The sequence below is a fragment of the Artemia franciscana genome, chromosome 7 (assembly GCF_032884065.1).
Source record: "Artemia franciscana chromosome 7, ASM3288406v1, whole genome shotgun sequence".
Classification (NCBI taxonomy): Eukaryota; Metazoa; Arthropoda; class Branchiopoda; order Anostraca; family Artemiidae; genus Artemia; species Artemia franciscana.
This window is the reverse complement of record NC_088869.1, coordinates 53,271,019-53,294,617: the sequence shown is the minus strand read 5'-3', so window position 1 is coordinate 53,294,617 and position 23,599 is coordinate 53,271,019. Positions and strand designations below refer to the sequence as shown.

Sequence of the window (23,599 nt, the reverse complement as noted above, 5' to 3'; positions counted from 1 at the left end):
TTATTCTATATTATTTTATTATTATTAACAACTTCTATTTAAGTTAACTGTACTCAATGATGATCAGATTGTTGTTACCGTCCTCATCATACGTTGTCGGTTTCAATAAAATTGTCTTGGCATATTAAGCAGAAACGGCTGATATATTTACTTCTTTTGCATTTGTGATCCACACAAATGCATTTGTGAGAATCCATTAATGATCGACCCATTCCGTTATTTAGCATTTTTAAGCTTTATTTAATCTTAAAAAGCTTTTATTTAAGCTTTTAAGCGTTATTTAGTATTTTGGACTATCTGCTGTCTTTGGGCACACACACTGGTAGTGCTGGGGAGCAGATGGTAATGTTTTTGTTTTTTTCCTTGGTCTTTCGATACCTCTCGATTATTGCACTTTTTGTTCATTTCTGAATCTTTTGTACAGTAAAGACCACGCTCAATGAAAAGCAAAGAAAACAGTAAACGAGAAAACTTCATAGCGAATAAATAGGAACTGCGCTTAAATCTATAATAAATAATAACAAATTCTATAGAAATTATATAAAATCTCTCTACTACATATGCCACACTAGTAGGGGTCACGAAGGTATCTTAACCGTATTTTTGGTAGGGGTTTCATTTAATGAAGGTACAGCTTCTTCAAGGTCAGCCACTCTTGAATTCCGGGTTCTTGGGGGGAGTTGAAGCAGATATTTAGTGAACCTGTAGAAGTATGAACTATTTCTCCCGTTATCCGACTAAAAAATTCTAAGATGGTAATGTGCAGAATATGGCGAAAAACAAATGAATTGAAAAGAGATGCAAAAAGATTTTAATTGAAGTGTACTTTTGTGTAACTATGAATGCAAATATAGCAGTAATTCTGCTATATAGCAGTAAATATAGCAGTCTGCTAAATATAGCAGTAATGCAAATATAGCAGTAATGGTTATCAGGATCAGGAATTGACACGTCTGACAAATACATTAACCGATTAGAAAGCCAAGATACATCGTGCTTTCTACTGAAAGAATCACAGAGGACGCAACAGATCACATATGAGACGGGCTGTTTTCATATCAGATGAAAACGAGGATTTAATGTTAAATTTGTTAAATTTAAATTTAACTAAAGTTAAATTTGGGACCACGCCTCAGAGATTGATCTCAAAAGGTTTTGATCAGAAAGTCATCCAACAGTTCGATTAACACCTAGGTATTACAAACACAAGAAACAAGAGAGGCATTGATTCCATTAGAAAAACAGAAACGGGCAGATTTCATAGGGCTCCACAACGTAGGTAAAGTAAAACAGAAGATGAACTTGCGTCTTGGTAGACTTTTCCTTGGATGGGGGTACTTTCATCTTGAGTTAATGGCTCCCTAGATTCAAAATGTGAGTTCTTGTCGCCTATTAAGCTCCTTTCGAAACTACTGGGTAACGTTGCGTTTTTAGTGGTGGTAGGAATTTTTAATTCTTACACGTGAAAAAGTGATTTTCCTTGATACTCTAGGTGAGATTTTCCTAAATAGGGTTTTCGCCTTCAGCGATTCCAATATTTCAGTTTTTATTTCTATCTGACAGTATTTTTTAGGGTTTCAGGCTATTTTTTGTTATACCTACAAATGTGTTTATGCAACGAACTTTTATCATTAAGATTAAATAAAATGATAGTCATCAAGTCATTCAATCAAATCGTTTATTGTAAACAAGACAAACTCTCAAAGGCATGGCCCAAAAATGGCACCTTTTAGTCAGTCAATTAGCTATAAAATATAAAGTATTGTAATAGTTATAATTCGGTCATCACAAGAAAAATTTGTATACTCTTTGTCAAAACGCACAAGTTACGAGTTATTAAAAGCCCTAACCAAACTTGTCGCAAAGCATTCAGAATAACGCTGTGACCTGGAGTTAGTCGGTGTCAGTTTTGGTCTTTCACAGCCGTTTCTCTGAGGAGTCGAGATCTAAGAGTGACAGAGGGAGGTGATGGAAAGTTGATCTCTACCTACAAAAATTTGGCCCAGTTGAAATGCTTTTAGATAAAAAGAGTAAGGTTACGGGGAACTTCCGTAGGTGATTTGTAGTCGTCTGCTGTGAACGCACTTAATTTAATCACTTTCTTGTTCTGTCAGGGACAAATGACAAGCAGGACATGTATATTCTAATAGTGGTCAGACGAACATGCTAAAAACAAAATTTGGCTGATCCTTTGGAAACTAGAATTTCTTTTCAGTTTTCTGTATCTGCATAGCACCGTTTGAGTTCTGTTTTTTAAAATCAGTGTTGTATTTTCATGCCTAGTTAGATGAGAAGAGATCTATACCTTTCGCAAGGTAGTACTGTTGCTGAAGAGGTTTGGGTGGTTTGGATTCAGACAGGAGGTCAACATTCGTGAATATGCTCTAAATGCCGATTCTTCATCACCTGACAAATTTCTTTTCTTTTTAATTGTGTTTTAAAAATTTTGGTTACTACGGGCTAGAGACATAATAAAGGATTGGAGTTTTTCTCGATTTTTTAGGGGGGGGGGGGAGGCATAGGCCAAAATCGAAAAGACAGTTGTAATAACATCTTTAATCTGGAAGCAACCGGTTGGATTAAAGAGTTTTCTATTTCTGCTTTGTATCTTTCATAATTTATTTTTCATAAGTTATTTAATTTGTTTTTCATAAGTTATTTAATTTATTTTTCATAAGTTATTTAATTTATTTTTCATAAGCATTGGCTTTTTGTCGTGTAATGCCAGGCCAGACAGTGCACCTAATATGCTGTTAGGACTCCTAGTGAACAGCTCTTGGATTGAATGTATTCAAAACAAATAATTTTGTCTTTGTATACTATTACTACTACTACTGCTACTAGCTGCATAAATCATGAAGCCGCCTGAGGCCAACACAGCTACGCATGCTCCACCTCCATCCCAGTCTGTTCGAGCCTCCCTCTTTATACCCTCCCAGGGAGTTTTATTTCACTAAAATCTTTTCTTACCTCATACTCCCACTCCATTCAGGGACAACTTGCTTTTCGCTTGGCTCTAGCCAGTTGGTTGACAAGGACTGTCTTTGGTAATCTTCCATCCTTCATCCGCAGAACGTGTTCTAGTCATCTCGTCCTTTCCCTCATTATAGCCTTAAAAAGGGGGATTGAAAACCATATTTTTCGTACAGCTTAATGTTTGATATACGTTCGGTCAGTCCGGTATCCATAACAATCGATAGACAATTTCTCTGGAAAACATCTAGCAAATTCTCCTCCGTTCTTCGGAGCGCCCATAACTTCGAACCATACTTGACACTGTCATCACTGTAGCTTTTAATATTCTAATCTTGGTTTGCAGTCTTATCTGCCTATTCTTCCCAATTATTTTCAACTGTGAAAAACAACCTCAGCTATTGCTATTCTACTTTAAACATCTTCACTGCACCCACCATCTTTACTAATAATTAATTTCAAAAAAACTTTTTCCAAAAATATGTTTTTCAAAGAAAAGTAAAGAACTCCATTAAACCAAAAAAAGCAAAACAGAATCAAATAACCTGCCAAGCGTAAAAGTACCATAAATAAGCATCGATAAATGAATGAAGCCCAAAACGAACAGAAATTACAATGAATAACGGAGTCAAACTCAAAACGAGCGGAAATTAACACGAGTAATGATCAAAACCCCTATGTCTTCCCAAGACAAGAACATAGTCTGCACTTTACTGGAAAATACAAATGAATGTGAATTGTCAGTCTAATATACATATGCTAATATTTATTTCTTAAAATGCTAATAATATTTGGTTTATTAAAGTTATAAAAGTGAAAACATATAAAATATATTTTTTTCAATAAAGTGCAAATGTGTTTGCTCTATGAAGGGGCGTATATGCCCCTTTAATACTTGCATGCGCATAGTTTTCGTTTCATTGAAACTCCCCCTAAACGTTCCAACTTAACGCCCTTAGTGTCATTAGTTATAGTAACTTCAGAAGTTGTATTAAAAGTATATACGTAGTGTCTTCTGGCTAGTTCAAAGTCCGTCACAACTTACCCTAAAAGGTCTAACTTAATTATGTAAGCTGTTATTGTGATATTGCTTTGTCACCATTTTGACAATCTACATGATCGTAGTTCGTTTTGATTTAGTTCAACATTTGCCTCTATTCCTTGGAAGCTTCACCTTAATACCCTTAGCTTTTGTAGTTGCTGCAGTAGCATTAGCAGCAATATGTACAAAGCATCCTTGTTCAACACACGATGAAGTTTTCATAGTGTGTTTTGATTTATTTCAACACAGTATCAATATTGCCAAAATTTACTCTTAGGTTTATTAGCAGTAGTAGTAGCACCAGTAGTTATAGTAGTAGCAGTAGGAGTAGAATTAATAGTAGTAGTCTTAGCTTTAGTAGCAGTAGTAGTACTAGAAATAATACTAATAGTAGCAGTAGTAGTAGTTATAGGAGCAGAAGCAGTAGTATTATGATGCAAGTATTGTCTTTATAAGCTTTAATTTCACACATGACACTGTTCCTAAGATATGGCTGATATGCCCTTTTGACAACCTGACTACGGATGGCACGTTGTCATCCATACAAGATAAATTTTCAGAAATGTTCTCTGAAAAATTTGCCGTCATACCCTCAGGTATAGTTGTAATAGTAGTCACAGCAGTAGTATTACTACTCAACTTAAGACAATTAGCCATTGCTATGACATTGGTGATACGCCCTTTTGATAGCCTGTATATTCATATACTTCTTGAAATTTTCACCTTAATGCTCTTTGCCTTACAAGTAGCTGTGTGAAAATAGATGTTGGAGCAATAGTAATAGTAGTAGTAGTAGAACTAATAAATGTTGGAGTGGTAGTAGTATTAGTAGCAGTATGCACATATTGACTTTTAGTTAATTGGTATTCTCCTTTAAACATTCTCTGAGAGTTCCAACTTAATACACAAATCGATTCTCATGACACGCTACTTTGACAATCTAAATGCACATAATGTCTTTTGTTAGTTTGAATTTGCCATCAATATCCTCTCAAATTTTACCTTCATAGACTTAGCCTTAGTAGTACTATTATCACAGTAGTTTCGGTGTCAGTAGAAGTAGTTGCAGTGTTAGTGTTGTATTAGTAATAACAGTAGTAGCAGTAGTAATAATAGCAGTAGAAGCAGGTATATTTTGCGTTTTGTTCAACTAAACATCCCAATCATGATGCCCCTGAAGTTTCCTCTTATTACGGTAGGCTGTTCCAAAGATGTTGCTGATACTCCCATATCAGCAATCTGTACACTCATAGTATTTTTTGATTTTCTTCAACTTTCCCCTCAACGTTTCCTCTGATATTTTTTTTCAATATCCTCAGCCTTAGTAGTACTTGCTACAGAAGTAGTAGCTTTAGTATTAGTAGTAGTAGTAGTAGCTGTGGTAGCAGTAGAAGCAGCGGTTGTAGTAGCGTGCACATATTGCCTTTTTGGTCAGTTGATCATCTTCCTTATCATTTCCTAAAAGTTCCAAATTAATATACTCAGTCATTCCTGAGTTACACCCTTTTGAAAACCCATATACATATAACATGTTTTGATTTTCTTCAACACTTCCATCAACATTCCCATGAAGACTCGTCGTAATGCCCTTTGTATTTTGAGAAAGTGGAAGTTAAACATCCATACCTTTTCTCAATAACATATACTATACGTAATCAGTGAACAAATTGCATAACTTATAGCCCTTGCCCTGAGGCCTCGGGGGGATGCCCAAACGCATAATTACTTAGCCTTTCGACAATGCTAAAAAAGTTGACGTCTCAAAACTTAATATGGATATTAGTTTTGGGAAGTTATGGGTGTGAGTGTGGGGGGGGGGGGAATAAAGGTGGTTGGTTGCTCTCAAATCACTTTGATTCTTATAAAGGGCATTATAACTTCTAATTTCGAATCAAATGAGACCCACTTGAATTTTATACGACCACTCATTTAGAAAAACCTTATATGCCCCCAGGGCATAAATTAAAGCTCGTGCCCCGGGCTCTGGGGGGGGGGGGCTTTGTCAACCTTAGAGGGACTGTTATATGTTATTTAGACTATTTCAAACAAAATGACAATCGCATAATTTCAATCAAATGCATTTAGTGAAGAGAGGGGTTGTTGGGGTGGGGGCTAGTTGACCTCCATCACTTTCACCTCTTAAAACGGAACTAAAGCTTCCAATTTCAACCAAATGAGTCTCCTTTAAAGTTTTTACAATCATCCCTTCCTTAATAACCTTAAATGCCCCAGGTGCTTTACTTGCAACCTGCGCCTCTAGGCTCTGATGGTTTGTATCTACCCCAAAAGCCTTGTTATATAATCTTTGGACTATTTTGTATAAAATGACCGTTTAAAAATTTCTATTGGATGTATTTCGGAAAAACACGACGTGTGGGGGGGGGGGAGAGTAGATATACGACCACCCTTTGTATCAAGAACTTAAATGCCCCCTGGGCATAACTTGCAACATTTCCGGGGGGGGGGGGGTGTCTTCCTCACAGACATCATTTTCAGACCTTTTAAATGCGATGAACACAATTGCTATCTCCAAATTTTTATTGGAGTTGTTTCGGGAAATCACGGTTATTTGTGTGTGTGTGTGTGGGGGGGGCTGATTGCTCTCAAATCACTTTTAACTCTTAAAAAGCGTACTATAACTTACAGGTTCAAATAAAATGGGCCCCGTCTAAAGTTTTTACGATTAACCATTCTATAAAAAGCTTGTATACCCCCAGGGCATAAATTAAAAACTATCCCCAGGGTGCTAGGGGGTTGTGTCAGCCCTAAAAGCGTTGTTATATGTTCTTTGGACTTTTTTGAACAAAATCGCTATCTCACAGTTTCAATCAGATACGTTTGGTGAAAAGAGGGGTTGTCGGGCGGGGGGAGGGGGTATGTTGCCCTCCATCACTCTCGATTCTCGAAAGGGAACTAGAAACTCTATTTATCAACCAAATAAAGCACCTCTAAATTTAAACAACCTTTCCTTCCATAAAAACCTTGGGCATAACATACAACCCTCGCTCCCAGGCTTTGGTAGTTTGTATCAAACCCAAAAGCCTTGCTATATGATAATTGGACTATTTTTATATAAAATTACCATCTCAAAATTTAAATTGGATGCATGTCGGGAAAATAGGACATATGGGGTGTGGAGTAGTTCCTTCTGACCACTTTGACCCTGGAAAGGGCACTAGACTTCTCTTTCTCTCTATTAAACATGAAGCATTTTCGCTAATATTTTTAGCTGTGCTGTGGCCACTATCAGCGACTTCACAAACTATTTTCCTGAAATTATTCCATCATCCATCAATCCATGCATGGATGGAAATACCCATTATCCATGTATGAGCCAAAGAAGGACCCAGAAATTTTCCAGAAAAAATAAAATGGAGTAAAAACTTCTTTCTTTATTGAGATTTTTACGAACATGCGCATTGATTACGTATTACGTAATCCATATATATATATATATATATATATATATATATATATATATATATATATATATATATATATATATATATATATATATATATATATATATATATATATATATATATATATATATATATATATATATATATATATATATATATATATATATATATATATATATATATATATATATATATATATATATATATATATATATATATATATATATATATATATATATATATATATATATACGTATTACGTAATTCTGTAATAAAATAGATATTTATGCGCTATGTTAATGGGTGCTATTTTATAACTTATGTTTATGAGTTATGTTATTATTATGATTTACTGATTTTCATTAGAAGTGTAAGTTTTATATTTTTGAGTTTTCTTTCCATACTCCTCTATGTGCACCTTTTGTATGTAAAGAGGGCATAAATAAATTATTATTATTATTATTATTACTTCCCTTGATTTTGTAGCACCAAGAAAAAAAAAATCTAAACCCATAAAATATCCACAGAAAAGCCAAGGTGGGCAAGGTTGTGATTAATTATATAAATTTTAAACAAGAGAAATATACCGTATTCATGCAAAATTGTTACACCAGAAAAAGAAAGAAAGAAAGATGGTATTCTATTAATCGGTCCTCGTCAGAGAATATTTTCACATTTTGCAATTTGACAACATGGCTACGAAAAATACATAATCCCAGCAATTAAATTGTCTAGCCATTACACGTACAGAGAGATACAATCAAAAAAAATTCCTCTGAGACGGTGTCACTCCAGACTAAATTATAGTTAATGATCTAATACATATCCCAGTTAAGGTGATTGTAACCTCAAAAGGTCTGAACCCGGTGGCTTGCACAACTCACCCCACTCAACCCGCTCTGAAGCACTCAAGCTCAGAGAAGCTGTCTTCTGTTTGGCTACCTGGAGGCAATCACACAACAGAATATTTTATGATGTTGTTAACCCAGATGACTAGTGCTACTACAACACCAACAACTAACAACACTGAAGCACCATGTAACCTCAGGTCAACACAGTTGAGCACGCTCCTCCTCTAACCCAATCTATTCAATGCTTCTATTTCTTACGCCTCTCGTAAAGTTCGAGATACCTCTCGTAAAGTTCGAGATTTCTCTGATCCTCTATTATAGTCTGTTTTGATTCCGTTTATGATGACCCGCTTTTCGTTTGGCCCCAGATGGATGGACAAGAAGCACAATCTTTGGTAATCTGTCATTCTCTCCGTAAAAACATGACCTTGCCTCCTTAGCCTGTAATTGATTTAGCCTGTCATTGAGAATGAACCACATTTTTCTTAAGGCTTATTGTTTGATTAATAGTCTGTCAAACAACCTTTTGACACTGCCCCTAGACAATTCCTTTGTGAAAAATTCAGCAAAGCTTCCCCAGCCTTTCCAAGTGCGAACTTCAGAGCCATATTTGGTCGTTCCCTTTACTATTTCTTCCAATATTCCCATCTTCATTCGCATAATTATTTTCTCATTCTTCCAAGCTTTTTTTTAACTGTGAAAAAACATCCTGCAACTCGGCTCTTCCACTTGAAAGTTCTTAAGCTGAACTGGCCCGACATGACAACAAACAACAAAGAGAGATAAAACTCCACAAAAAAAAACTCAAACGAGACTGCGGCCAGTAGAGAGAAAAGAGATGAAAGACTAAAAATAACGCGGATATTTCGCCTGTATCTAAACTAGGCGTTCTCAGCACAAGATAAAAATGGGTTGCTTTGATGTTCTCATTGAAGTAACTCCAATAGCTTCTTTTCCCTACGTGGATCAGTAGCAACAATTGTATTTACAATTATTGGTGGTGGTTTTATTTGTTTTTAGTTTAGTGTTTTTGCTTTTTATCCTGCGCTGAGGACGCCTAGTTTAGATACAGGCGAAATATCCGCGTTATTAGTCTTCTACGTTTTACCTTTTCTCTATAGCCACCATCTTTACTAATAATCTCAGCCAAGTAAGTGAAGCCATTCTGTTCAGCGATTCACACATTACCTTGCATCACTTCTTCTTATTTACTTATTCCAAATCTAGTTGTCCTAGCATTCTTAACCTTAATTTTCAAACCTAATAACTCTAATACTACCCCGAACTCACAGGTATGGCAACCCCCTTTCAAAAATGTCGTTCCCGTATTAATTGGTGTCTAGTTTGTTCTAGCTCCATTATACCAGTTATATTTGATGTTCGTAAATAAAACATATTTCCTCCCTAGAAACAGTAGTGAGAGAAGAAGCTAGTGATGACGGAAGTGATTTCGAATTGAACCCTACTGACGATCGAATTGTACAGAGAGAAGAGGAAGAAGAAAATGAAGTTGTTCAAACGAATTTCTTATCTGGCAACGTTGCTAATTCCGCCTTAGGTGAATGGGAAAAACACACTAAGGTTAGTTTTCATTTGTCGAATACTATTAAGCATTTTTAATGTTACGTGCTACTTTCGTTCGGGGGAGATGGTGGAACTGATGCCACCTTCTCTTAAATACCTTTCACGAAAGCAAGGAGTTTCATATGAAGTGATTTATACCGATAGGTGTTTCCTTATGCACCTTTATGGCAACAAAACTCTCTTCTGTTTTTGGTTCTCCTTCGGTTAAGTCGCTCCTTACTTACAGCTCGTTACCACGAAATGTTTGATCTCTTTGACGTGTATTTATTATATCAAGTGAACAGTTACAGCAAGAGAGAATATGAAAGGATTATTTTATTCAAGTGGTGGATCAGGATGTTGTATAGTCAAGGGAGCCTACAGGAGAAGGGTAAGTATTGCTTCAACATTACGTAAGATAAGAAAATATGTTTGTTTTTGGTCCAGTCTATGTCAGTAAAAGTCGCCTCGCCATCCAACTTGATAGTAAAAATTCATAGTAGAAAGAACTGTTTAATTAAAAATATTGCTCAGAACTACGGTAGATTAAACAATGTGACCAAACATCAAAATCTTGCCACAATTTTTAATAATAATCTAGTATTTTAGTTCTTAAGCAAAAAAAAAAAAAAAAAAAAAAAAAAAAAAATAGAAAAGGCTTTACAAATACTTAACAATTAATCAAAATAAAGACATATGAGTTTAAACACAAAAAGAAACTAATTTAAACAATAGTTCCCCAAAAAAATATATTCCAGAAAGGCGTAGATTTTTTAAAAAAACAGAAAACGAGCAGAAATAAAGTCATATAGTAATTCAAACTACAAAAGAACACAAACCATTATGAATGAATAAATGAAATCCGAAGGAACAAGTTAAAATGAATAATTACAACGAACATAAAGATAACAGATACTACTATAGATGAATAGACAAAACATATAACAATAGAAATCTAAATAAATAATCAATTGAAGCTTAAAACTAAAAGATATTTCACAAACAAGTATAGGGATATCACCCCTTTTACCCTCTAAAAACCAGAACTTCAGTCAAGTTTTATTTTTGAAATTCGAAAGGTAAGAAATTTTCTAGGATTTTCATGAATATATAATGAACATAAAGATAACAGATACTACTATGGATGAATAGATAAAACTTATAACGATATAAATCTAAATAAATAATCAATTGAAGCTTAAAACTAAAAGATATTTCTCAAGTAAGTATAGGGATATCATCTCTTTTACCTTCTAAAAACCAGAATTTCAGTAATGTTTTACTTTTGAAATTCAAAAGGTAAGAAATTTTCTGGGATTTTCATGAATTAATATCATCAACAGTCAATCCAGTTTCAAGTAAATTTTTGTTTGGAAATTTTTTTTTATCCATACTTTCTTCCTATTAAACACACGCCTTTGAAATTTATAGCAAATCAATTGTTAAATATTGTATTAATTCATTGGTTTCAACTAATGTATAAATAAGGTAAGTAAAATGTGTAAAAATCAAAATTATTGCTTCAAAAATAAACAGTTTTCATTTTCAAAGTTACGTTTAGGCTTTAATTTCTCATATGTTTGAATAAAACAGTTTGGAAGGAAAAGTTACGAAAAATAATATTTTAAACTAGTGAAATTGATTTGGAATTTGAAAATTTAGTTATTAAAAAATGTATTCATCTCTATCTTGTAATCATGATTATTATCGTGGTTTTCTTCTTTTTAAGGCTGGTGATTTTGCAAATACTAAGTTTATCTCGAAATATGTGTCGTTTTTAGTTAATCACAGATGGTAAATATCGACCAGGCTTGTTTTGTTCTTTTGTTGTTTTTGGTGTTATGACAAATAAAAAAAAAAACTGTTAAAAAAATTTGTTTTTGTTTTTTCTTGCTTCATGTATAGCCAGTGCTGTCTCCTGAGCCAGTTTAGGAAAATTTGATCTTGTGTCGCCCTTAACTGGATCGTGATTTTGCTTTATTATTGTGACCCATCCATATTTTTGTGTTTGACAGTAGCGAAATAAGGTTTGATGGGTTAGTATTTTTTTTTTCAGTTCTATTAAATAAGTGACTTTTAATGTTCTGAAATAGAACTATTTGGCTTTATGTAACTGGCTTATGTATTTGGCTCTATAACATAAAAAACAAAACAAATGAAACAACTGAACAAAATGTTTTGGGCCGTCAAGTCCTTCTTGGCTTTCATACTCCTAATAAGAGGTTCTGTTCTAGTACGCAATTGAAAAGTACTGTAGCTAACTTTTAAGCGCAATATACTGTCCAAAGAAAATGGGAAACTGAACAGACTTCTAAGGTTTTTCTGAAAAAAAGAGAAGAACTAGGAATATTTCGAACAGATGAAAGTAATAAGAAATTTTAGGGTTGTCATACAAAATATTAAGTTGGATAAAGAAATCCAAATATAAAATATTAACTTTTCAAATATTTAGCTGAATATTTACATTTTTATGGTGCTTTTATTTTCATACCATGGAGGTAAAAAAAGGAAAAGTAATAAAAAAATAGGGTGCGTTAAGAACCCTGAATGAACAATGGGTGACCTCTAAAATCTGGTAACTTGTGACTTGTAAAATCTTTTAAATGATTGTTTTCTGTTATTTTTTTTTTTACAAAGCTTTGACGCTGCAATTTTTGAATTTGCAATGCCGTATTTGAATAAAATATATTATGTTTATATTGTGTGTGTCTTATTTTCAGGGATTTGGATCCAAAATGATGACACGACTTGGTTACGTTATGGGCTCAGGTTTGGGAAAAAGTGGAGAAGGACGAACAGAACCCGTTGAAGCCATTGTCTTACCACCTGGAAGATCATTAGGTATGTTTTAAAATGTATTGGAAAGAATCAGGGTGAATAATACAGCTTCCAAAAATTGCATTCTAATAAACTTAAAAATTACTAATAGAAAAACAAAAAGAAAATCACGATTTGCGGATGAACATTCTAACGGGAAGCCAGGTAATTATATTTCTCAGGGCGTTCACACCCTATCGTTATATTGTTTTTTTTTTTTTTACCATAAAAATGTAGGAAAGGGCTGAGAGTGCTTAAGAGTGAAGGGTGTGCAGGCGATAGAATATTGCAGTGACTGCACTTTTCTTTTCTCTTACTTTTAAAGGCCATCTATTGTATCTTTCCCTTGCACGTGGATTTTCATGAAGAAAAGGGTTGAAGCGAGTGTTTTGTATTCTTAAAATATTTTAGGTAAGTTTTAAACTTCGTATATATGATAGTATTTCTATGCCATGGTGTACCTCATTAAAGTATCAAGAACAGTCAAAACCATCTGATTGTTTTATTTAGATTAATGGAAACCTACACAACTACAACTGGATTCTCACCGTGGCTTGTCTTCTGAACGCTGACAATTTGAGCCTTTTCTTGATGCCATGACGTCCAAATAGACCTTAAATTAGAATTAGTGTCCTTTTTAATTGTTCAGGTGGTGGAACAAAACTCCTTCTTTTACCTTTGCTTGTTTTTTGTCATCATGAAAGACATATTGCCGAAACTTTATTTCTTTTAATTGTTCCGATGGTGGGACAAAGACTTATTTTTCTTCTAACGACCTTTCTAGTCCAGGTTTTTGATTCTCTAAGGTATGGAAGGCATTGATGACCAACTTTGGTTCTTTGAATTATTTAGGTGGTGGGACAAAAACTTCTTCTTTTGCCTCGACTTGTTTTTTGTAATTATGAGAGACATATTGCCGAAACTTTATTTCCTTTAATTGTTCGGATGGTGGGACAAAACTTCTTTATCTTCCAACGACTTATCTAGTCCAGGTTTTTGATTCTCAAAGGTATGGAAGGCATTGATGACCAACTTTGTTTCTTTGAATTGTTCAGATGGTGGGACAAAAACTTCTTCTTTTGCCTCGACTTGTCTTTTGTCATTACGAAAGACATTTCGCCAAATGTTTCTTTCTTAAATTGTTCCGGTGGTGGGACAAAAACTTATTTTTCTTCTAATGACTTATCTAGTCCAGGGTTTTGATTCTCTAAGGTATGGAAGGCATTGATGACCAACTTTGGTTCTTTAAATTGTTCGGGTCGTGGGACAAAAACTTCTTCTTTTGCCTCGGCTTGTTTTTTGTCATCATGAAAGACATATTGCCGAAACTTTATTTCTTTTAATTGTTCCGATGGTGGGACAAAGACTTATTTTTCTTCTAACGACCTTTCTAGTCCAGGTTTTTGATTCTCTAAGGTATGGAAGGCATTGATGACCAACTTTGGTTCTTTGAATTATTTAGGTGGTGGGACAAAAACTTCTTCTTTTGCCTCGACTTGTTTTTTGTAATTATGAGAGACATATTGCCGAAACTTTATTTCTTTTAATTGTTCGGATGGTGGGACAAAACTTCTTTATGTTCCAACGACTTGTCTAGTCCAGGTTTTTGATTCTCAAAGGTATGGAAGGCATTGATGACCAACTTTGTTTCTTTGAATTGTTCAGATGGTGGGACAAAAACTTCTTCTTTTGCCTCGACTTGTTTTTTGTAATTATGAGAGACATATTGCCGAAACTTTATTTCTTTTAATTGTTCGGATGGTGGGACAAAACTTCTTTATCTTCCAACGACTTATCTAGTCCAGGTTTTTGATTCTCAAAGGTATGGAAGGCATTGATGACCAACTTTGTTTCTTTGAATTGTTCAGAAGGTGGGACAAAAACTTCTTCTTTTGCCTCGACTTGTCTTTTGTCATTATGAGAGACATATTGCCGAAACTTTATTTCTTTTAATTGTTCCGATGGTGGGACAAAAACTTATTTTTCTTCTAATGACTTATCTAGTCCAGGTTTTTGATTCTCTAAGGTATGGAAGGCATTGATGACCAACTTTGGTTCTTTAAATTGTTCGGGTGGTGGGACAAAAACTTCTTCTTTTGCCTCGGCTTGTTTTTTGTCATCATGAAAGACATATTGCCGAAACTTTATTTCTTTTAATTGTTCCGATGGTGGGACAAAGACTTATTTTTCTTCTAACGACCTTTTTAGTCCAGGTTTTTGATTCTCTAAGGTATGGAAGGCATTGATGACCAACTTTGGTTCTTTGAATTGTTCGAGTGGTGGGACAAAAACTTCTTCTTTTGCCTCGGCTTGTTTTTTGTCATCATGAAAGACATATTGCCGAAACTTTATTTCTTTTAATTGTTCCGATGGTGGGACAAAGACTTATTTTTCTTCTAAAGACCTTTCTAGTCCAGGTTTTTGATTCTCTAAGGTATGAAAGGCATTGATGACCAACTTTGGTTCTTTGAATTGTTCGGGTGGTGGGACAAAAACTTCTTCTTTTGCCTCGGCTTGTTTTTTGTCATCATGAAAGACATATTGCCGAAACTTTATTTCTTTTAATTGTTCCGATGGTGGGACAAAGACTTATTTTCTTCTAACGACCTTTCTAGTCCAGGTTTTCGATTCTCTAAGGTATGGAAGGCGTTGATGACCAACTTTGGTTCTTTGAATTGTTTGGGTGGTGGGACAAAAACTTCTTCTTTTGCCTCGGCTTGTTTTTTGTCATCATGAAAGACATATTGCCGAAACTTTATTTCTTTTAATTGTTCCGATGGTGGGACAAAGACTTATTTTTCTTCTAAAGACCTTTCTAGTCCAGGTTTTTGATTCTCTAAGGTATGAAAGGCATTGATGACCAACTTTGGTTCTTTGAATTGTTTGGGTGGTGGGACAAAAACTTCTTCTTTTGCCTCGGCTTGTTTTTTGTCATCATGAAAGACATATTGCCGAAACTTTATTTCTTTTAATTGTTCCGATGGTGGGACAAAGACTTATTTTTCTTCTAAAGACCTTTCTAGTCCAGGTTTTTGATTCTCTAAGGTATGAAAGGCATTGATGACCAACTTTGGTTCTTTGAATTGTTCGGGTGGTGGGACAACAACTTCTTCTTTTGCCTCGGCTTGTTTTTTGTCATCATGAAAGACATATTGCCGAAACTTTATTTCTTTTAATTGTTCCGATGGTGGGACAAAGACTTATTTTTCTTCTAACGACCTTTTTAGTCCAGGTTTTTGATTCTCTAAGGTATGGAAGGCATTGATGACCAACTTTGGTTCTTTGAATTGTTCGAGTGGTGGGACAAAAACTTCTTCTTTTGCCTCGGCTTGTTTTTTGTCATCATGAAAGACATATTGCCGAAACTTTATTTCTTTTAATTGTTCCGATGGTGGGACAAAGACTTATTTTTCTTCTAACGACCTTTCTAGTCCAGGTTTTTGATTCTCTAAGGTATGAAAGGCATTGATGACCAACTTTGGTTCTTTGAATTGTTCGGGTGGTGGGACAAAAACTTCTTCTTTTGCCTCGGCTTGTTTTTTGTCATCATGAAAGACATATTGCCGAAACTTTATTTCTTTTAATTGTTCCGATGGTGGGACAAAGACTTATTTTCTTCTAACGACCTTTCTAGTCCAGGTTTTCGATTCTCTAAGGTATGGAAGGCGTTGATGACCAACTTTGGTTCTTTGAATTGTTTGGGTGGTGGGACAAAAACTTCTTCTTTTGCCTCGGCTTGTTTTTTGTCATCATGAAAGACATATTGCCGAAACTTTATTTCTTTTAATTGTTCCGATGGTGGGACAAAGACTTATTTTTCTTCTAAAGACCTTTCTAGTCCAGGTTTTTGATTCTCTAAGGTATGAAAGGCATTGATGACCAACTTTGGTTCTTTGAATTGTTTGGGTGGTGGGACAAAAACTTCTTCTTTTGCCTCGGCTTGTTTTTTGTCATCATGAAAGACATATTGCCGAAACTTTATTTCTTTTAATTGTTCCGATGGTGGGACAAAGACTTATTTTTCTTCTAAAGACCTTTCTAGTCCAGGTTTTTGATTCTCTAAGGTATGAAAGGCATTGATGACCAACTTTGGTTCTTTGAATTGTTCGGGTGGTGGGACAAAAACTTCTTCTTTTGCCTCGGCTTGTTTTTTGTCATCATGAAAGACATATTGCCGAAACTTTATTTCTTTTAATTGTTCCGATGGTGGGACAAAGACTTATTTTCTTCTAACGACCTTTCTAGTCCAGGTTTTCGATTCTCTAAGGTATGGAAGGCGTTGATGACCAACTTTGGTTCTTTGAATTGTTTGGGTGGTGGGACAAAAACTTCTTCTTTTGCCTCGGCTTGTTTTTTGTCATCATGAAAGACATATTGCCGAAACTTTATTTCTTTTAATTGTTCCGATGGTGGGACAAAGACTTATTTTCTTCTAACGACCTTTCTAGTCCAGGTTTTTGATTCTCTAAGGTATGAAAGGCATTGATGACCAACTTTGGTTCTTTGAATTGTTCGGGTGGTGGGACAAAAACTTCTTCTTTTGCCTCGGCTTGTTTTTTGTCATCATGAAAGACATATTACCGAAACTTTATTTCTTTTAATTGTTCCGATGGTGGGACAAAGACTTATTTTCTTCTAACGACCTTTCTAGTCCAGGTTTTCGATTCTCTAAGGTATGGAAGGCGTTGATGACCAACTTTGGTTCTTTGAATTGTTTGGGTGGTGGGACAAAAACTTCTTCTTTTGCCTCGGCTTGTTTTTTGTCATCATGAAAGACATATTGCCGAAACTTTATTTCTTTTAATTGTTCCGATGGTGGGACAAAGACTTATTTTCTTCTAACGACCTTTCTAGTCCAGGTTTTTGATTCTCTAAGGTATGAAAGGCATTGATGACCAACTTTGGTTCTTTGAATTGTTCGGGTGGTGGGACAAAAACTTCTTCTTTTGCCTCGGCTTGTTTTTTGTCATCATGAAAGACATATTGCCGAAACTTTATTTCTTTTAATTGTTCCGATGGTGGGACAAAGACTTATTTTCTTCTAACGACCTTTCTAGTCCAGGTTTTTGATTCTCTAAGGTATGGAAGGCGTTGATGACCAACTTTGGTTCTTTGAATTGTTCGAGTGGTGGGACAAAAACTTCTTCTTTTGCCTCGGCTTGTTTTCTGTCATCGTGAAAGACATATTGCCGAAACTTTATTTCTTTTAATTGTTCCGATGGTGGGACAAAACTTCTTTTTCTTGGAACGATTTATCTAGTCCAAGTTTTTGATTTTCAAAAGTATGGTGGGCACTGATGACCTTATCCATGTTAAAATCCAAATTCCAATTATTATCTCTATCATTTTCAATATGCTCGGCTCATTTTACCTCTGTTTGTCTTTTTGAAATATATATTGCCATACCCTTTTTTTTACAAAGTTAGGGTAGGCATTGATGAGCTTATCCATGTCAAAATCCCAAACCCAATTATCATAGCTATCATTTTCAATTTTAACCCGTTTTGATTCTTGCTTTCCAGGTTGATCATCATTAACTCGCTAACATGTTCAGTGTCGCATGTTTTCCAACGGCGCTTGTCTATGCTCTTCGTTTTCATTTTGGCTTGCTCACATGCTCGGTGTCGCATGTCTTCTAACTGCGTTCCGCATGTCTTCTAACCGCGCGTGACTGTGCTCATTTTTGACTCCTCACATGCTCGGTGTCATTAACCGCGTGTGTATTTGTCTTGATACACACACACATATATATATATATATATATATATATATATATATATATATATATATATATATATATATATATATATATATATATATATATATATATATATATATATATATATATATATATATATATATATATATATATATATATATATATATAATGTCGGTTCTGGAACATGCCACCTATAGAATTAAGCCGATAAGGGCTATAAAAATTTTGCGCAATTAGAAAGTTTATGCCAAGATTGTGAAGATTAGAGTCGGCTTTGTCTAGTCCATGCATAAGACGATTAGAAGGGCCAACGCCGTTCTATCTTACTGAATGAATAGCAATACTGGACCTGTAATGTGTATTGTTTCTAAACTAAGAGGAAAAGGTAAATAAAACGATGTTTTACTTTGTTGTGAATAGCACTATTCCCCATATTCTGTAAAAGGTCCTAAAGTGAAGTGCTTTCATTGACGTTACTTGGCAATCAAGTCATGCCGCTATAGCTATTAAAACTGGGGTCTTTGTTTTAACCCTTGTTGATGACTTGACGTTAACGCATTTCAACCGTTTCTTTAGGTTCAGCTTCTTTATTTTGATATCATTGTGATTAACACGCCATCTGTAAACCTTTGTTGATAAATATTTCAGTGGAAGTTTTAATAAAGTTTAATAAAGGAAGAAAAAAAGTTTTTAAGGTAATTAGGATTCTCATCCGAAGAAAAAACGAAACAACAAAAGAAATAACTTTTGTTCTCTGCTTCTCTGGTTTTAGTTTTTTAGTAAAATTGTTTTTAAATAAACAATTATTGCCAATGCGTCAATTACATTGATATTTTAGTAGCATAAACAAATAGTGAAACCTTAATGAAAATGCACAATGTTCAATGATGTTATAGATCCATTACTAGGTTGTAGCTTGTAGCTACCTCTGCAACCAAAGTTCAAACTGTACTTGTCGGTTATATAATAGACACCATACAATTTCGGTCACGAAGGATGCGAGCATGACACAAGAAACTGGCTAAGCAACTTCTTTATACCACACAGTAGATACTCCTGGGAAAAAATGTAGTAACTTGCATAAACATTTATTTTTATGCTTTAGTTAAACAACACAAACAAAATAATATAAACCGTTGAATTTAAAAAATTTAAAACCAATGCCACTTAATAAACGGAGACGCTGCCACTGCTCAACTAGTAGAGAAAACGGGATTTTTGGCTCTTTTTTCTCTATTTCACTAAACAGGCATTAAGTCCCCCTTAGCGTCTCACTATTGTCAGATGTTTATTTTGTCTTTTCTAATGACATACGCTATGAGGTGTTAGAGAAGCCTTGCAGCACCTGAAGGAACTTCGTCTTGTCTGTCTCAATACCTTTCGGGACGAAGGTATGGAACCAATTTTCGACTCAATAAGCCTTTTCGAATTTTCTACGATCCTTCATTCTATGGATGACTTCGTGCGAAGTGGCCGGAAATAAAATAAACATGGAACATGGACGCACCCGGAATTCTGTTTGAAGGGAGGTTAAGCCTCACGTTTTCTAAGGGGGTTACTGAGTTACAAATTTACTAAAAAAATTGTATTTAAATCACATCACTCACTAGGCTACGATTTTAAGACAACAAATCGTATTTTTAGCCTTTATTTTGCAATATATCAAAACAAACAGTTAAGTTCATTGAAATATAATGTATTTTGTCGTATTAAAGACACTTTTCAATTTTAGAAAGCTATTAGAAGGAGGGGTTCTAGTCTACTAACACAGACTTTCACTGGTTAATTCCCTGTATGCCAGTGTTTTTAGCAGCATGTACCATATTTTTAGTTTATCAGCATGTGTAGAAACCACTTTATTTTGTTACAAATCTAAATCTTTTTATGAAAAAATAAGACTGCCTCGAAAAACCGGCAACACATCGAAACTTTTTTCTCAAAATACAAAAATGTTCCAACAACCGAAAGGACAAAAAAAATGTTAAAAAACTATAGCCACCTAACCGTTTAACCTTGTCTTTTGTGTTTATAGAACATTAAATATGATAAAATATATCATTTAATTATTTGATTGGCGTTCAGTTCATTTAGAGATAATTCATTTTGTTGTATTATGTGTCTTTTTTTCTCATTGGTCTTTTTTTCAGATCGCTGTATGGAAATGAAGGAGAAAGCAAAGGGGAGAAGCCTACTGAGTGTAGAAGCGCGACTGAAGCGACAAAAAATGATAGCAGAAAGACAAGACAAAAAGTTTATTGAAAAACAAATTGCACAGGAAAACCATTTTCAGTCCCTTTTTGATGTGTTAAACGCAAGAATGAGCTCTGGAATTCAAGGTGGACCATTTTTGTATTGTTAGCTATAGAAAAAAATCTTTTTCGTATGCTGACCATTGGTCAGCGTTGCGCAGGTATTGATCTCCTGATTTGTTGCCTTCGGTCGAGAGTGCAATGCGGGGTTGGGGGTAAATTACCCGACGCTTACCGTAATTTCCCCCAAGATTTCCCCAGGTACTCATTTAGAGCTGGGTCGACTCCGGCCGAGCTTGCAAAGTCACACCATTGACCCCCCTCCCAAAACAAATAACCAGCGACACCAGGACTCAAACCTTTGTTCTTAGGTTTTCAAATTATTAAATATTATAGAGAAAAAACTATGGAGTTGAAACTGGCACTAGTGTTGAGAATAAAAACCATCTAGCTATTTTGTATATATTTAAAATAAAGAAATTTTGAATTTACCCAAAATATTTTTGTTCAAAAACTTTGTTTTTGTAGAAGTTTTATCTGCCTCAGTCCATAGATTATAAGAACCTAATAGAGTACACCTAAACTACCCACCAAATATATATATATATATATATATATATATATATATATAATAGCTGTTGGGGTGGCGCTTCCCCCCAAGCCCCCCCGCGTGCGTAAGTCGTTACGCGCCATATTAGTTACGTGCCATTGTAGTTGTGTCCCTGTGTCCCACCTGTGAATAGATATACATATATATATATATATATATATATATATATATATATATATATATATATATATATATATATATATATATATATATATATATATATATATATGTATATATATATATATATATATATATATATATATATATATATATATATATATATATATATATATATATATATATATATATATATATATATATATATATATATATATATTTTTAACTACGTAAAACACGCGAATATACAATATTCTTCGCTGTCCCATTGTCTATGCATATAAATAGATTGTCAGGTTTACTGACTCTTGAACATGCAACATATAATTGTCCATGGGAAAAACAATCCGTATTCAGATCTATACCTCATTATTCTAATGATGTGTCCCTGTGTCCCGGTCGTCATTTATATTCCCTGTGTCCCGATCGTCATTTGTGCCCCGGTGTCCCAGTTTGTAATTTCTCTTTGAGTGTCCCGGTCGTCATTTATATTCCCTGTGTCCCGGTGTCCCGGTCGTCATTTGTGTCCCGGCGTCCCGGTCTGTAATTTCTATTCGAACAATCCCTGTGTCCCGGTCGTCATTTATGTATCCCGCCTGTGCCCCCGGCGTCCCCGTTGTAGTTGTGTCCCTCTGTCCCGGTCGTCATTTATATTCCCTGTGTCCCGGTCGTGATTTGTGTCCGGGTGTCCTAGTCTGTAATTTCTCTTTGAGGTTCCCGGTCGTCATTTATATTCCCTGTGTCCCGGTCGTCATTTGTGTCCCGGTGTCCTGGTATGTAATTTTATCAGTTGACAAACATGACGCCAGTCGACAAACAACTTCATGACGCATACAGCTCAATCCTTAAAATGACGTCAGTCGACACACAAACATGACGTCACTCGACACACACACAGACAACTTATTTTTATATATAGATAGATAGGTATATAGATGTCCCGGTCGTCATTTGTGTCCCGATGTCCCGGTGTGTAATTTCGTCAATCAACAAACATGACGTCAGTCGACACACAAACATGACGTCACTCGACACACACACACACACAGACAACTTATTTTTATATATATATATATATATATATATATATATATATATATATATATATATATATATATATATATATATATATATATATATATATATATATATATATATATATATATATATATATATATATATATTTACTAGCCCATATCCGATATACCAGTCCAGTGCTAACTATTTTGTAGTGAATAAAGTAGTGTTAAAGCATAAAAAATTCACTCAAAACAAAGTCAAAACAACTACTTTCAAAAAATTTTAAGATGAATCCAAAGAAATTTAGGCTTTTAAATGAAACCCGAGTTTAAATTTTAATTTAAATTTAACCTTGTTTTGACTATCTAATTCCCATGGGTAACACCACACTGTCTGTTATGCTAGTAGCTTATGATTTCTATTAAACCTTTTTTTCTATTTTAAATTCGAATTTTGTTTACTCTTTGTCGCCTACCCTAAGCTGTTATATATTTGCATTTTCGGGTACTTGAAAATATAGAAAAGGATTAAGAATGTAGGGTTCTGTTACTATTAGGCTTGCCATTTTCAAGGCAAATACCGCACTTAGCTAGCGAAGGTCTCCCCAAATTAACTTATTCCTACATTATTGTTTTTTGGCGTAATCGCCAATTTGAATAATTCCGTTACGTAAGGGGCTGATATACTTCAGACAAGAGAAAGCCTAAGGTTAGGGTTATGTGGTTTTTTGTTGTTGTCTTTTTTTTTAATTCACTATAGGCAGTCCAATCAAAAACAAATATCTAATCCGATCTAGTTCGTGAAGACAAGATTCTAGTTTAAAATAGTTCCTGAGGACAAAAAAAAATACTGAATAATATACACACACATATATATATATATATATATATATATATATATATATGTATATATATATATATATATATATATATATATATATATATATATATGTATATATATATATATATATATATATATATATATATATATATATATATATATATATATATATATATATATATATATATATATATATATATATATATATATATATATATATATATATATATGCTACTTTTTATTCAAGACTCCAGGTTCTAGACTGTCACTCCTGCTAATATTTTTCAATACTATAAATCTCATTTTTGATATTACTCTTTAATATCAAAAATGAGTCTTGGCTGAACTTTTCGTTAAGAAGTAATTACTTGATATT

The 23,599-nt window shown here is 34.3% G+C and overlaps 1 protein-coding gene across 2 annotated transcripts in view; it reads left to right on the top strand.

Moving 5' to 3' along the window:
* Positions 1-23,599, top strand: part of LOC136029455 (zinc finger CCCH-type with G patch domain-containing protein-like) — a 58,776-nt gene that overhangs the window by 31,726 nt on the left and 3,451 nt on the right. Inside the window, exons 7-9 of one of the 2 annotated variants that reach the window (XM_065707867.1) lie at positions 9,703-9,869; positions 12,572-12,692; positions 20,535-20,723. In XM_065707867.1, the coding sequence (XP_065563939.1) occupies positions 9,703-9,869; positions 12,572-12,692; positions 20,535-20,723 (477 nt within the window). Of the gene's footprint in view, positions 1-9,696; positions 9,870-12,571; positions 12,693-20,534; positions 20,724-23,599 lie in introns of both variants that reach the window. The other variant, XM_065707866.1, reaches the window with a different exon arrangement.